This window comes from Peromyscus leucopus, chromosome 10 (genome assembly GCF_004664715.2).
Source record: "Peromyscus leucopus breed LL Stock chromosome 10, UCI_PerLeu_2.1, whole genome shotgun sequence".
Classification (NCBI taxonomy): Eukaryota; Metazoa; Chordata; class Mammalia; order Rodentia; family Cricetidae; genus Peromyscus; species Peromyscus leucopus.
The window spans coordinates 25,001,338-25,016,920 of NC_051071.1; the positions used below are offsets into that span (position 1 = coordinate 25,001,338).

At 43.6% G+C, this 15,583-nt stretch overlaps 1 protein-coding gene across 1 annotated transcript in view; it reads left to right on the plus strand.

Annotated features, from left to right (window-relative positions):
* Window positions 1–15,583, plus strand: part of Pkd1l1 (polycystin 1 like 1, transient receptor potential channel interacting) — a 121,580-nt gene that overhangs the window by 50,672 nt on the left and 55,325 nt on the right. Inside the window, exons 20-25 of the mRNA XM_037208839.1 lie at window positions 572–692; window positions 3,709–3,820; window positions 8,594–8,792; window positions 9,811–9,867; window positions 13,135–13,344; window positions 14,379–14,621. Coding sequence (XP_037064734.1) covers window positions 572–692; window positions 3,709–3,820; window positions 8,594–8,792; window positions 9,811–9,867; window positions 13,135–13,344; window positions 14,379–14,621 — 942 coding nt within the window. The remainder of the gene's footprint in view (window positions 1–571; window positions 693–3,708; window positions 3,821–8,593; window positions 8,793–9,810; window positions 9,868–13,134; window positions 13,345–14,378; window positions 14,622–15,583) is intronic.

The window sequence follows — 15,583 nt, forward strand, 5'->3', positions numbered from 1 at the left end:
GTTCCTGCATGAATGGTGGGAGGGGCTTCTCCTACTAGTAAGAACAATCACTTCATTAGAAGGAGAGGATTCTTGAAGGGCTTCGCCACAAAGTCAGGAGGCTCTGTTACCTATGGGCATAAAAGTAGGAGGTGGGGGACTCAGCCTGAGGCCTAACTCCATCACCAGAACATGTCTCTGACCTACACTCGACCTCTTTGTTCTAATTTGGACAATGTAGAAGTCACTCTGCATTTTTGAATAGGATCTTGTGAGGATCTGAGGAGAAAGGGTCATGATTCACAGGTTGAGAACCACTGTGTTAGGGGATCCAAAGACAAGAGAGCCAGCTGACTCAAGTGTAGAATCCTGCTTCATGTCAGAAGCCCTTTGGCTTAAGAGCAGATGAGTCCTACACAGCCAGGAGGCCTCTCCCATCTATGTGTACTGAGAATGATGAAAGCACATTGGTCTGGGCTGCAAAACATAACCAACAGTGGCCGTGAGGGTGGAGATGTGTGGCATTGGTTGGTGATTCCATCCACAGTATGTTCAGGTTCATATTTTTCTATTCCCATGGATTTGATCATAGGACTTTCATTACGAATTTCGTTACCGGATAGGAAACACTTCTCCACACACTCTGTACCGTGGACGAGATACCCAGTACTACTTTTTATTGCCAGCTGGTGAGGCCTCAGATGATTACAAAGGTAAGTCACAGCGTCAACCATGGGACTAGGTGTGTCTACTTATCCCTCCAAACATTTTATCCTAGTTTCTAAAAACTACAAAGTATTAGAGGGGCTAGAAATTAAAATCATTTATCTACCTCAGTAAATTTAGGCCTTTAACCTGTCTTTTAATACAGAAAGAATATTAGAAACATCATTAGCAAATTGAGATTTTCATATCTTCAATTTCAATCAAAATACAGATAATAAATATCAAAGCTCTTATGTGTGATTAATATATGCAAGAATAGGATATCCCCATTTACAAAGTAAATAGCTCATATCTTCTAAATTTTGAATTTATTATCATTGAAAACAAATTAAGGCACTCCCTCCAAAAAATGAAATGTGGGGAAAGACTGTTGAGTGAGCAAGTGGTGATCTCTCTAATTAGCCTCCCATTACAAACCCCTGACGTCAATGAGCATTTAAATTTTCTCTCTGTGTTCTCTTTAATAGAGTGTCCTTCATGAACAGAAGACCTCTCACTAGATCCTGTTTCTCAAAGGTTCAACTAACTTACAACAGTACTAAGGCTTAATACATGGGCCTCTGGGTGATGTTGCAGATCTAAACTACAGAAATCTCAATCCAAATGAAGCCTGTGGTTCTAATAGCTTTCTATCTCAGGCACTATCTCTTAGATCCTAATTCCAATCCTGCACACAAGGCCTGGTGTCACCTGATGTGACCATTTGACAAAGTGTCTGATTTCACACAACCCAGTCTGGTTAACTGGGAATGAGCTATATTTTACTTTTACTTTTGAACTTCTATATGATTCCATTGTATAGGCATGAATTAAAGTCAGCAATGTAGAAGTTTCTTCAATTTGAGACAGTAAGATGATTTCAGCCCAAAGTCTGAACTGGTCCATTTAACTGATGTGCTTGAATCTCCCGTCTCCTTTTAAGTCAACAAAGTATTTTCTTGCTGACACCTTTCCTGTCTCCTCCAAACTTTCCCTCACTCCTAGATTCAAGTCACACCAAGCAAACTTCTCTGAGCTTTGTGATCATGTTCTGAATAGCATGATGATGGTTTTATATTTGCATCTGAGCTCGAGTTCTCCTAAGGCCAAGCAAACAGACTCTCCAGCACAGTAGGCATTACTGAATAGATGAAGGTGGTGTTCATGGATCTTCTATCCACAAATCTTTAAATACTAAAATTGCATTTTTCTGCCTTCTGGAAATTTTTCTCATAATGGCTGCTCAGACCAAGCACCCCCACTTCTTGGTGGTGGTCAGAGGCCCATCCTAAGAGCTGAGTCAAAATTGCACTTGCCTTGATGAAGATGTTCAACTAAGTAAGTTTGCCTCTTATGGTGCAGGTTACATTAACACCTGACATGTTCCTTACCTGAGAGCTTCATGTAGGGACATGAGAACCTCTTTCCACCAGACAACCATAGTTCACAGAGCTAGACAGACATCTAAATAGAAGATCTTGAGTCAGGGACACATCATCATGTTGAAATGAAGAATGTATTGACATAAATCTATAGTACCAAATCTCAGGTCACAGGCCTGGGGCAGTGTCATTTGTTGCTCAAATCCTTCATATGTGTGATAAGTACTGGTAGTTGTTGTTACAGTAGATCCCAGTGACTATCTGAATTCATAATTTACAACAGGATAAACATGAGCAATTAAGTAAAATAAATGAAGTAGAGTGGCTGTTTAATGTTGCTTATCTTGTCCCATCTTTTGTATGAGTTATCACATCAAATTAAATTAAGTCTTATCTGACACCCACTCCTCTGCCACCCTCTCTCTTGATTCATAGTACATTATCTTCAATGGGGCACTGAGGAGCTCCTACAGTAACTACTGGCTCAGAATCTTGCAGGAAGATAGAGCCTAGAATTTGGGCTTCTCAGTGATTGGGATACACATGTCCAGGACCCATGCCCTAAGAAGGACTGATGTCCAAGTTAAGTCTCCAACCTTTAGTACTGGGTTTCAAGTTGAGTCTACTACGTAGATACCCAGGGTTCACATGTGTGCTGATCTTCCTGTGTGGTACACACAATTGTACCTGTGACCATCACCCAAACCCCAATGTCACCAGCAGGTCTCATCACACCTTTGAGACTTTGTTACATGAAGGTCCACCAAGTAGCCATTTCTTGCTAGATAAATACCGATGTTTGAATACAAATCTCCCCTCAGAATTCTTCTTTACCCTTGCCTGTTAAATCTGCCTCCATCATTTAGGAAGTAGTTAAAATGTGACACTAACCCTGGACCATCCATTGCAGAGTCAGGATTATACTCCCCATGACCCTGGTACCCCATTTCAGCACTCCTTATGTATTCGATGGACAGGAACACTCTGGAGGGCAGAAAAGGTCTTACCTACCATGACTTTGTGAATGGATGATGACTTACCCCCGCCTCCTGCTGCACACAGTGATGGCATCTGCCTGTTTGCCCTCTGTGACACTCCCTGTTTCCCTGTCTGATGAGCATTCACTGACCTTACTTGGGTGTTCAGATCTTAGGTTGGGTGGTGACATCTCCCCAGAAGGACAGAAGAATCTTGAGGTCTTTTCTCATACCATGCCTTGTGTTTGAATTCCTAGTAAACAAGCCATTACCATGGGGCAGCACTGATGGCTAAGTGGTTAAGAGCATGCATGACTCTTGAAGCCTGAGTTTGATTCTCAGCACCTGGGCCAGGTGGCTCACAACTACCTGTAGCCCCAGCTCGGGGGAATCTATTACACTCTTCTAGCCTCCAAGAGCACCTGCATTCACATACACATACCTTGACACTATAACTCATAGTTTTGCTTAACATATACTCTATTTACAGATTTGGTGGTATCCTCAGTGTGTCTAATGTGGGAGGGAACAGCTCACTTTAGGTTTGCCAGCATCCCACCCCCTGTCACCATCACCCACACTATTCAGCTGCTGATGATGTATGAAGGCACTTCTCCACAACCCGAGTCTCTTGGATGACCCTCCTCTGTCATATTCCTTCACAGTCTTTGTTTCTACTGAGATCACAGATGGCCAAGGCTCCAAGGTGCAACCATGCACTGTGGAAGTGACTGTGCTACCCCGTTACCATGGAAACGACTGCCCTGACAAGGACCTGTAAGTAATAGGATGCAACAAAGACACCCTACAGCAGAGCTTATTTTCCCTGGGGAGATGGCAAAGAGCCACTGAAAGAGCAATGGTAATTGCTCTTCTCATGCTGGGCAAAAGCCAGGGTTTCACAGGCGTGGCCTGTTAAACACCATTTGCATGGCACTGGGCACATGCTTCAGAGTCCATGAGGCTCTTTCTTTTCTTTTTAAAACATGTTTTAAAGTTTTTTTTTATTTATGCATCTTTGGGAGGGTAGTGGGAGTTGGGGTTTCTCACAGGTGTGGGTGCCTAAAGAGCCCCAGAGAAGACATTGGACCCCTGAAGCTGGAGTAGAGACCATTATGAGCCACCTTACATAGGTTCTGGAAACTGAATTTGGGTCTCCTAGAAGAGCAGCAAATGGTCTTAACCACTATCCATCCTTTTAAACCATTTGAGGTATCATTTATACCTTATATAGCTTACCTATTGAAATTCCTCACACTTCCAGAACACTGTGGCCTTTAGCACAGTCTAGTTTAGGAACATTTGATCATCATAACATCTTGGAACTAAACAGTAGTCACTCCTGAATCATCAACCCTAACACCTACTTCCCAACCCCCCAAAACCAACATCTGTGTGTCTAAAGATTTACATGTTCTAGAAACTTTGTGGCAATAGGATGATGAAAATTATACTCTTGAGTTCTTTATTTCACACATGAATATTTATGAGTTTCATCCATGATATGGCATAAATCAGTACCTCATTTTCTAATTAGTCAATAATATTTATTGTATTGCCTCAATTTGTTTACTCCTTGAACAGGTGATATCGTCTATTTTTTCTGTCTGTAAGTTAGGTTCTTCTGAAGATTCTTCTGCAAGCTTTGGCATGGGTGAGCATTTTCATTTCTCAAGGGCAGAATCACTAGGTCATATGATAGCACTTGTGAGGAGCTGCACCATTTGTTATTCCCACCAGCACTGGCTGAGGCGAGTCATTTTCTCTGTGCTAACTGGGCTGGGGTTAGTTTTTGTATCAACTTAACGCAAACTAAAGTCATCTGGGAAGACAAAACCTCGAGAGGATGTCTCCATCAAAATGTAGACAAGCCTGTGGGGCATTCTCATGCTTAATGTTTGATGTGGGAAGGCCCAGCCTACTGGGGGTGGTGCCTCACCCTTACCCTGGACGGGTGGCCTTGGGTTATATAAGAAAGCAGACTGAGCAAGCCATGGGGAACAAGCCAGTGAACAGTGTTCTTCCTCGGCCTCTGCTTCAGTTCCTGATTCCAGGTTCCTGCCTTGAGTTCCTGCCCTGAATTTCCTCTATAAAAGACTGTGACATGGAAGTTGTCAGATGAAATAAACCCTTTCCTCCCCAAGTTGTTTTTGCTTTATCATAGCAGCAGAAAGAAAACTGGGACAGACCATAAACAGTAAGGTGTATTTCTTTTTGTTGTTTTTAGTCCATGTGTTTTTTAATTAGATAGAAGTCTTTTTTTAAGAATTTTTTTTAATTCATTTTACATAGCCACTACATATCCACCTCTCATCCCTCCTCCCGGTCCCCCATCTTCCTCATTCTGCCCCACCCCTCACCCCCTCCTCCAAAAGGGTAAGGCCTCCCATGGGAAGTCAGCAAAGCCTGGCACAAACCCCTCCCCACTGCATGAAGGCTGTGCAAGGTGTCCCACCATAGGTAATAGTCTTCAAAAAGCCAGCTCATGCACCAGGGATAGATCCTGATCCTACTGCCAGAGGTCCCTCAAACAGACCAAGCTACACAACTGTCTCCCGTATGCAGAGAGCCTAGTTGGTCCCGGGCAGGTTCCACAGCTGTCAGTCTAAAGTCCATGAGTTCCTATGAGCTTGGTTCAGTTGTCTCTGTAGATTTCACCATCAGGATCTTGACCCCCCTTGCTCATATAATCCCTCTTCCCTCTCTTTGACTGGACTCCTGCATTTCTTGACTCTCACTCCATGCCATGGCAAGTATCTTCAGGCCAGAGGACAACTGTGTAGAAACTGTTCTTTCCACCTCAGTCTAGGTTCAGAGGATCAAACTCAGGTTGTCAGGCTTGCCTAGATAGTATCTTTACCTGCTGAGCCATCTCTCTGGTCTCAAAATTATTTTGTGACTATTTAAAAAATTTATTCTTCAGGGGCTGGAAAGATGGCTCAGTGGTTAAGAGTTCTTTTAGCTCTGGCAAAGGACTGGGGTTTTATTTCCAGCCCCCACATGTTGGCTCACAACCATCTATAACTGCAGTTACAGGTGATCTAATGCCCTCTTCTGACCTCGAAAGGCACCAGGCATGCACATGGTACACAGACACACACGCAGGCAAAATACTCATACGCATAAAATAAATAATAGATAAATTTACTTGTTCTTTCTTATGTTCATACGTAATGTGTTTGATCATATTTATCTTGAGTCTTATAGACCTTGTTGATCTCCTGATAGCATTATTACCTGATCTACTGATAGCATTATTACCTTTGAAGGCCTTCCTTTCCCTCCAGCACCATCAGTTTTACTTTTTTCTTGTTAGATTCCCTGTGTATTCATAACTTTGTAGAGTTACACAGTGTTAAGTATTTGGACAACTGTGAGCACATTATAGGGTGATAATGTAGTCTCTGTTTAACAATGCATTGTGAACATTTGCGCATTAGGTTTTTAAGTTTTTTTTTTTTTTGTTTTTGAGGATTTCATATTGATATGATAAAATATGATCATCGATGACCCAATTTCCCCCTCCAATTCATTCCATATGCCACAATATGCCCCCCTACTTCATATCTTTCTTTTTTAAAAACCCACCAAGTATAGTTAGTGCTACCCGTGGGGGTGGGGCTAATCATTGGAGCAAGGGAATCCCACGAGTGGTCACATCCTCAAAAAAGAATAATTCTGCCTCCCCAGCAACTATCCACTGCCAACAGCAAGGGGTAGAGCTGAGATCATCTACCCCATCTATGCTGGGGTTTGCCTGGCTTGATCTTGCGTAGGTCTTGTACAGGTGACTACAGCTGCTATGAGTCCATGATTGTGACAGCCATGTCACGTCCAGAAGAGAGCATTGCACAGCACTCCTCCCCATCCCCAGCTCCTACATTCTTTCTGTCTCCTCCTCCACCGTGTTTCCTAAGCCTTGGTGATGATGTGGTTAACACAGATGAGGGATGAGCACTCATTCCCTTGTTCTTCACACTTTGGCCAATTATATATTTATAACCTTTACCTTTCTGGTGGGTTGGACCATTTTGTGATTGGGAAATCTCTCTCTGGATCATTAAAACTTGCTCCCCACTTCTTTTATTTTTAGCCTGATAGAAGTATAACCGTTCTAGGTGCCTTAAGGTATCTGTCTGAATTGATGCCTACCTGTTATAGATTCAACCATAACATTTTATAGACATTACCTTACGCAATGGATTTGTTGTTCAGAAAAGAAAGAAAAAATATAATTTGCGAACTTGCTATCCAACATTTTTACAAGTCTATGTTTGTTTTCTTCCTATTTTTTTTTTGCCTGTTGTTCATTATCTCTAATGTTCAGTCCCCAAATTCTCAGCTGCTTTTCTCAAATTTGCTTTTTGAACTATGCAGAGAATTTTCATTATTGTTATTGTACAGGTAGCTCCAGAAATTCCATGTGATTTTTATAGAAAATTCATTGCTTTTCTTTATTGCTAATCTGTATTTGATTAGTCACTATAATACCTCTATTTAATCTTCAATATTAGTTTTCTTTAGTTCTTTGAACATATTTCTACTTTGATGTCTTTGATCAGTCCATCATTTGGGTCCTCTCACAGGAATATTGTCTATTATTTTTCCTGGGTTTGGGTCAGACAGTACAGTTTATTTGACAGTTTCATAAGATTTCATTCATTGTATAATATATTCTGCCTCTCTGGGTGTGGGCCCCATTTTCTAAGGCTTACTGGGGCTGCTTTTGTTTACTTGGTGTTTTGTTTGTACATTTTTTGACTGTAGGAGACTAAATCTAGGAAACATACTTCCCCTAATTGTGCAATGTATGCTATTTCATCTCATTTGTGTGTTTTTCTCTTTCACCTGGCTTCCTACGGTCTTCCTAAGTCAACATGTTCTGTTGCTTAGTATGTGATTGCTCACCAAGGATTTTTTATTCAGTAGGTGTTTGTTTTATCTTTGGAGATTCAGGCTGAGTTATTCAAGTAAATGGTGTCTTGCAGTCATACAACAAAGGCAGTGTAGAGCAAGGACTGGAAAAGGCATTGGCCACATGCACAGAGCTCTGTCTAAGACATGATGTTGCCTTTCCAGGTGCAAATAAGCTTATCACTCCATTCATAAATAAGTATAATGCCCAATTATCAAAATCTGAAGTCATAAGCTTGCAATTTTACACATAGCCGCAAATATGATGTACATGTCCCCTCTAATTTGGGTCTGCACACACGAACTCTTAATGGTTAGGCTGCCTGCACTACTTCAGGCAGCTCTAGCCACTGTGCCTTCTGCTCTGGGCCACATTCCTTCCTTTGTCATGATGCTTGTATATCAGTATCTGTTTGACACCTTGTGCTTTTTTCAGTTTTATTCAAAGGTGACGTGTTATTAGGATTCTGGTAACATGTCTAATTGTGTTTCTAGTTTCCCCCATACAGACCACCTCCCCTTCATGTCATTCTCTTTCGGTTCAGACCCATTCAAGAACAAACTCCATTCCCCCTTCAGCAGAGTAAAGTTTTACGATGTCGTCACACCATTACCACAGTTCTGTGTTTCCTTTAGATACAACTCCACCCTGGAAAACCTGTCTTCTCTCCAGCTGCTGGGGAGTTACACAGAAGTAAGGAACTACGTCACCATGACCACCGCCATCCTGAGCCGTTTGTATGTGAGGAGCACAAACACTTCTTCGTGTGGTCTATGGTCACAGATACAGGATGTATTGATTTCTTCTGCATGCAAAGTACCTGTTACAGACCAGGTATGGCCCTGAGAAGGGCAGGGCAGTGTCTATAAACCTGGACAGCAGCAGTCCTCTGAAAGCTGGCTTCTTAGCAAGGGCTCCTGCTCCTAAATCCAGGCAGGAAAGGAGACCAGGTATATAGGCTGATAGGCTCCTGTGAATGTTTCTGCTTTATATTGGAGAAAGTGAAACACATTGATTGTCATTATGGATAATTCTCCTAATGTTTCTATGAATAAAAACATTGCATAAATCTGATTTGTTTTTATTCTGTTAACAACCATAAGCCAAGGGATAAAGTCAAAATTGAATGCAATTTTTTTTGTAATCAATGTTTTTAAGTTTTTAAAGATTTATTTCATGTGTATGGTTATTTTGCCTATGTGCATATCTGTGTACCTGTTGTTCATGGAGGCCAGAAGTGACCACTGGATCCTTTGGAACTGGAGTTACATGACTGTGAGTCACCACTATATGGGTGCTGGGGATTGAACCTAGGTCCTCTAGAAAAGCAGCCAGTACATTTAACCACTGAACCATCTTTTTCTGCCCCAAGTGTAGTTTCTTAATAAATGACCATGACTCAAAGATTATTGCCCCTCTGGCTTTTCTGCAACTCTGCTTTGTAATGGTCACTAGTGAACATTCATGTTTCATTAGAACTACAAGATACTCTACTAGACCTAATCATTTTCCTTCCTCTGACATTTTTCTGCCCCTTCTTCATAGCTCCATTTAGTTCTGTCCCCATATTTCAGCTTCTATTGTGTCAGATTCCTACCAGGGCCTGGTGAAGCTGGCCAGAGACACATCAGAGTCATGCTGGACTGGAAGGAAGCTTTGAGACCAAGGTCATGATCTTGCTACAAAAGGGCTGGCCCCTAGGAAACCTCTTCACAGAAAAACACAATACATTTCTTCATAAGCAAGCTGCATTTGAACTAATAATCTCTCTCTCTCTCTCTCTCTCTCTCTCTCTCTCTCTCTCTCTCTCTCTCTCTCTCTCTCTCTCTCCTGGATTGTTTCTACTGTTTAGGAAGTGATGGTGGATTCTCTTCATATATTGAGAGACCTCATAAGCTTCCCTAATAAGGTAAGTGCTATTTCTTTCTCTGGATTTTCCTGGATTTTGCATAATTATAAAGGCCATGATCGAAACTTGATAAATATAGAACTTGGAATTGTATTTTGACATTGAGGTTAGAGACATAACTTTCTCCTAGATGTCCCTCTGAACAGCATTGTCCCCCCTCAAGCCATGCCTGAGGACCTTTTCTTCATGTAGAAATAGAAATATAAAGGGGTAACAACAAGTGCCCGCTGCTGTCTGAATCACTTTGGTGGGCAGATTGCTCTTCATTGCTAATATGTGGTACTGGATTCTCCCATGGTCACACCTGCTTGTTTTCTCAAATCTGTACCATTCCCCAGAGTCATTCAATAGGTGTCTTCACTCATTATGTGGTTCTTTGAGAGATGACAAAAGAACTCTTGGGAGTCCCTCGTTGCCACCACTCAGCAAATCTTACTGCAGTTACATCCGTCTTCACACCCTGTCACTAGGAAAGAAAATTCCTGGCTCCCAGCAAGCATCCTCCCTCCATCTGTGCCCACGAACCTACCCACCACCACCCTGTACAGCCCCAGTCCAGCCTGTGTGACTGATATCCCGGGGATTGAGACAGGTCCAACCTAAATGGCTGGTGCTGCTAGTTCCATCTCCGTCATACTGTTCTCCAGGGTTTGTCTCCTTAAGCTGTCCATGAGCTCCTACTTCTTTTTTCCCCTCTTCTAGATGATCCCAAGGTGTGTCACGACTCCCACTTATTTCTTTAAGGATCCATTTGGTTGCATCCAGCACCTTCCAGCAGCTCTTGCTTCTAGCACCTCTTTGCAGTAGAGCATTGAGGTGGTGCCTGGGTTTGCTGTGGCAATGCCGGCTGTCTGTCCTGCAGCTTTACCTGTTGCCATGGCTTTGCATATTCTTAGTGCTGAAGCTGAAAGCTTCCCCACACTTTCAATTCTATTAGACAGCTCTTCTTAGCCTCTCTTGTCCTTCATAGGACATACCGGGGGTGGGGGAGTCCTCATTTCATGGCCCCATGACTCAGTTTTTGGTTGCCAGCCCTGGCTCTCCAGCGGCCTCCTCCCTGTCATGTGGACATGGTCAGGGTTTCAGCAGGGAGTCCCTTGGACTTCTCCAATGTTCTCTCCTGGTGACCTCTTCTAGGCTGTTAGTCTCAAATCGGTGTGATTCTATCAGACTGTGCACTTTACATCCTCAGCCCAGCCCTCTCTCACGTGCTGCAAATCAGCCTCACGTTTCCAAGTTCAGAGGCACTCCAGTTTCTTCCTGCCTCCTGTGGCTCAAGACGGGACAGCACTGCTACCCAGAGTCAAGTTGAAACACCCAAGGTCACCTGAGCATCTTTTGATCTTGGCATCCACCAAGTATAACTGAAGGAGTCGGTTGTTCTTTTAAAAAGATGTAGCCAGAATCTCCCTGCCTTTTCCATCTCTACTGCTCCCCACTAACCTCCAAGCTGACCATCTTTCATCCAGGCTGGGTATCTCTCTCATTGCTCTCTCTGCTTCCTCTCTGCCACCTTGATAACATTGGCCACAAGCAGCAGTCAGAGCATCCTTGTGGAAAAGCCTACATCAGGTAGTCACCTCCGCTCTCTTAAGACCAGTCTACAGCTTTGTGTTCACATTCAGGAATGCAAACATCTCCCCATAGCCTGCATGCTTTGGCTCCTTCTGACCTACACTTTCTTCACCTGGGCCCTTCAACCCACCACACTCTTGGTCTATTTTGGTCCATAACTAGGGTAGTTGTCCTATCGTGTCCTGCCTTTGGCTCAGCAGAGAGCTGAAGACGGTCCTTAGACACTCAGCTTAAGTGTGTCTTCCCCACAGATGTCGCCTGGCACCCTCCCTTCTTATTGCAGGGTCTCTCCTTTGCTGGCTTTGTACTTAGCAGCTGTCTTGTGTGTTTCCTTATTCCTCTTCTTTTCCTCACTGGAGTGTGAGTGCCATGATGACCGAGAGACAGAGTAGACGAGTGAGAGACACTGTGACCCTGTCACCTGTTTCCCATTCTTCCTCCTCAGTCTCTTCTTCATCTTCATTTCTGATCACCAATCATGCCAAGGCTGAGTCAGAAGGCTGGACTTCCCTTGACCACATACTCTCTTCTCTTACAGATCTGCCTTCATAAAACACATCTGGTCATGTCACCTGCTACTCAGTATGACTGATGGCTCCCTACATTACAGATAATGTTTTGGTTCTCCACACAGCACACAAAGACCTCACCTAGACCAGCTCCTTATCTCTGTGCCTCCCCTTGCACACCATCTCTTCAGTGTTCTGTCACTCTAGATGTTTCTCTTGTTCCTGAAGTAGTAAGTTTTCTCTTAACCTGGAACAGCTTAGTTCTTCTCCTTTGAAAAATATTAGTTTCTCACCAAAGCTGGTTTCAAATGCTATAATCTCCATGAAAACCCCAGAGAACTGATAACAGAGTTTATTTGACTCCATATAACATAGCACTTGGGATTTGGGGCACTTCTGTCTTCTAACTCTAATTCTCCTGGGATGAGCTGTGGTAATGTCAGCTGATATAACAAAAAGCCCTGGTGTCCCAGTAACTGAACACAGAGGTGTTTTGTGAATGACCCTCTCATGGAGACCCAACCTCCCCGTCCCTTATTCTCGTGTATCTGACATCTCCACTCGATGGCTCCCCAGTTGAGGGAAGAAGAACACAGATAAGGTATGCCACATATCAGTGATGTTACCCTGGAATTGACAAGCCTCACCCCACACATTTTCCTTATGACTGCTGCACATGTGGCCTCACCTGGACTCCAGGACCTGGGCTATGGAGTTTTTGCTCAGACAAGACTCCTCAGAAGGCTAGGAGGTTGAACATGGTAGAGATCAACCCAAGCCTACCCACAGTCCTTTTGTGCATCTCTCAGAAATGAAGCTGAACAAGACTGCCATGTCTGAAGTAACCATTCTTGATATTTTTGTTTGTTTAGCAATTGTGCAGTGCAAATATTGGACATAAAGCACCTTACATGTTTTGCTGGGTAACAGTTCTTTAAATCTTAAACCCTGTTTTGATGTCAGCTCTGTAATCAATTTAAATGCTTTTCCAGGGGCTGAGGAGATGTCTCAGCCAGTAAAGTGCTTCCTGCACAGTTATGAAACCCGAGTTTATGTCCCCAGCTCCTATATTAAAAGCTAAGCACATGTTGAGTCATTCCAATCCCTATTAATAGGGAAAAAAGCAAGAGTCTCCACACCACTTGCCAGGGAACATCTGACCCCATCTCCTCTTCCCATGCAGTTGAGCTTGATGAGTGGCATGCACATCCTCAAATATGCCCAGATGTCCCTTGCTCAAGGTCAGTTCTCTGAGAAGTTGCTGGTCAACAAAAACCTAGGAGTTGAACTTATCCTTCTCATCTCTGGAGTCTGGGAAGCTTCCAAAGAAGGCACAAGGAATGAAGAGTACCTGCAAGAAGAAGGCATGAAGATCATCTCTGACACGTTACTAGTAAGATGTTCTGTCCACCCACAGGAATGCAGCCACAGGCCTGAGTGCCGCTCATCGGTAGAATGCCTGCTTGGCATGTGCAAGACCCTTGATACCATCCCCACCAGATACACAGACATAGACACACACACACACACACACACACACACACACACACACACACACATCCCAAACAAACGAACAAACAAACAAAACAAACAGCTGCTCCCTTATCACATGTTAGCCCGAATTTATACCTCTTTTCCCAGTGAAAATTAGAGTGAGCTCCTGAAGAGCTGAGCTATGGTTCCGGGTGGCAGCTCATCGTTTAGAAATGTTCGTCTGGAATGTTAAGTGTTTTATGGCAGCACTGTTGTGTATCCAGTGTTCTGACAGATTTATCATTTGGGATTTGGGGACATACTTTGTTTTCTGCAGAATGGCATGAAGTCACCCAAAAGATTGCTTGCATACATGAGTTTGAAAGTGGCCCTGCTGATCTATGACTCATAAGAGAAACGATAGATGTCTATTTCATTTATTTATGATGCAGTGGCTTTGAGAAGTTGTCTCAAATCTTTTATTTAAATCCTCTGAAATGGCCAAAGTTCTGAGGAAGCAGTGAGCTAGCAGGAGATGTTTTTCTCTCCTTTCCCTCTGCCTTCCCTTCCTCCCAAGCTTCATGGTTTATTTAACTAATAGCTATCAAAATACTGTGGAAATTATAGAGCAAATAATACAATCTTTGAATCTGGCAGCTTGTCATTACTATCCTCATGCACATATGAAAATGTCTTCCATCTGAACCTGCACTAAAGCTTAGGCTTGTGCACATACCAACTGACCTAAAGGCTTTGAAAAGCAACCATACTATCAAGACTCTTCTTAGGAACTAGGAAGCACCAAGAAGCATAGCAATTTTTAAAAAATCAATAAAACATCAGTGAGATGCACCCAAACCGGAAAAAAGCCGTTTGTGCTTTCAGTATTACTGTGTTTTGTATCTATTTGCACATCATCTTGCGAGCATCCCCCTCACCATCCTGTGTTTGCAGGCCTGTCTCTCCCTGAGCCACCAGCATCAGCTGCACATAAGCACTGGGCAGATGGCGTTCTGGACCCTTCTCCATCACAGCTTTCAGAGTTCTATCCAGAACCTGGGCTTCATCTCGGTCCATTTCCCTGGTGGCCTGGCCAGGCACAGTCCTGCTCAAGAGGAATCACCAAGCCCGTGCTACATCAGCCAGCTCATGTTCTTCAAAAGCAGCCCTTATCCAGGGGGACGAGCTCCTGGACAGGTACAGCACACGGCCTCTGCCACTGCAAATGGCGGTTTCAAGTTTTCAGTAACTCGACTTCCATGAAAAGAAGGAGAGTAGGTTGGCATGCTTGCCCATTGTCCCTGTTTCCAAAGAGAAGCCACTTTGCTGTGTCTGAGGAGGCCTGCAGAAGGCTGGTGACAAGAAGGTGGGAAACGTATCTTCCAGAGACAAGGTAGACAGACAGAGAAGAGTTACTAGATAATATCCCAGAAGGCACTCTGGGCAAGTCTGAGGAGGGAGTGCTTAGCCTTACCTCTGGTGCTGTTTATATGGGGTCCATTTCTGGGTAGGTGGGCGGGCTTTTCACAGTTTTGTTAATTAGTACAACTTCCAGCACGAGCCTGCCATTTGGGCTAAGGTGCCACAGTTCATTAGGAGTTAAACTCTGGTCGTTTGCCCAAGATGTCCCCGGTCTCTGAAGTCAGACTCCCAGAGATCATGGCCTGTTCAAGTGTTGGAATTTCTGTTTTTATTCTTGGTCTTTTGTCTTTATAAATGTCTCCAGAAAAATCTTAGCAGAACTAGGGTCCTTGGTGTCTGATAGATGGATCCATGCAGCATTTACTGTGGGGCTTTATAATCTGTGTCAGGGAGTATAGCATGGAACACGTGGTGGAATGGTCATGCCTCAGGCAGGTTTCATTGCTCCTGAAATCGACATAGAGTTCAATCAGAACAAAACACGAGGAGGGGCTTCTGAAGAGTCCCAGGTATTCTCTGCTTCCATGCCAACAGAGAGGTGCATGTGGTCTGTCCCTGGTTAGGGGTGTGGAAGTCAAAAGGACCTCCAAGATCTTTGCACTTTGGTGTGAGCATCTACTTTCAGAACCCACAAGTTCTCCTGGGTGTGTGGGTCAGGAAGTAGTGTGTACAATGACCATTACATCCTCTGCCTTCCCACCCAGCTCAGCTCAATGGAGCACCTCCTCTTCCTCTTC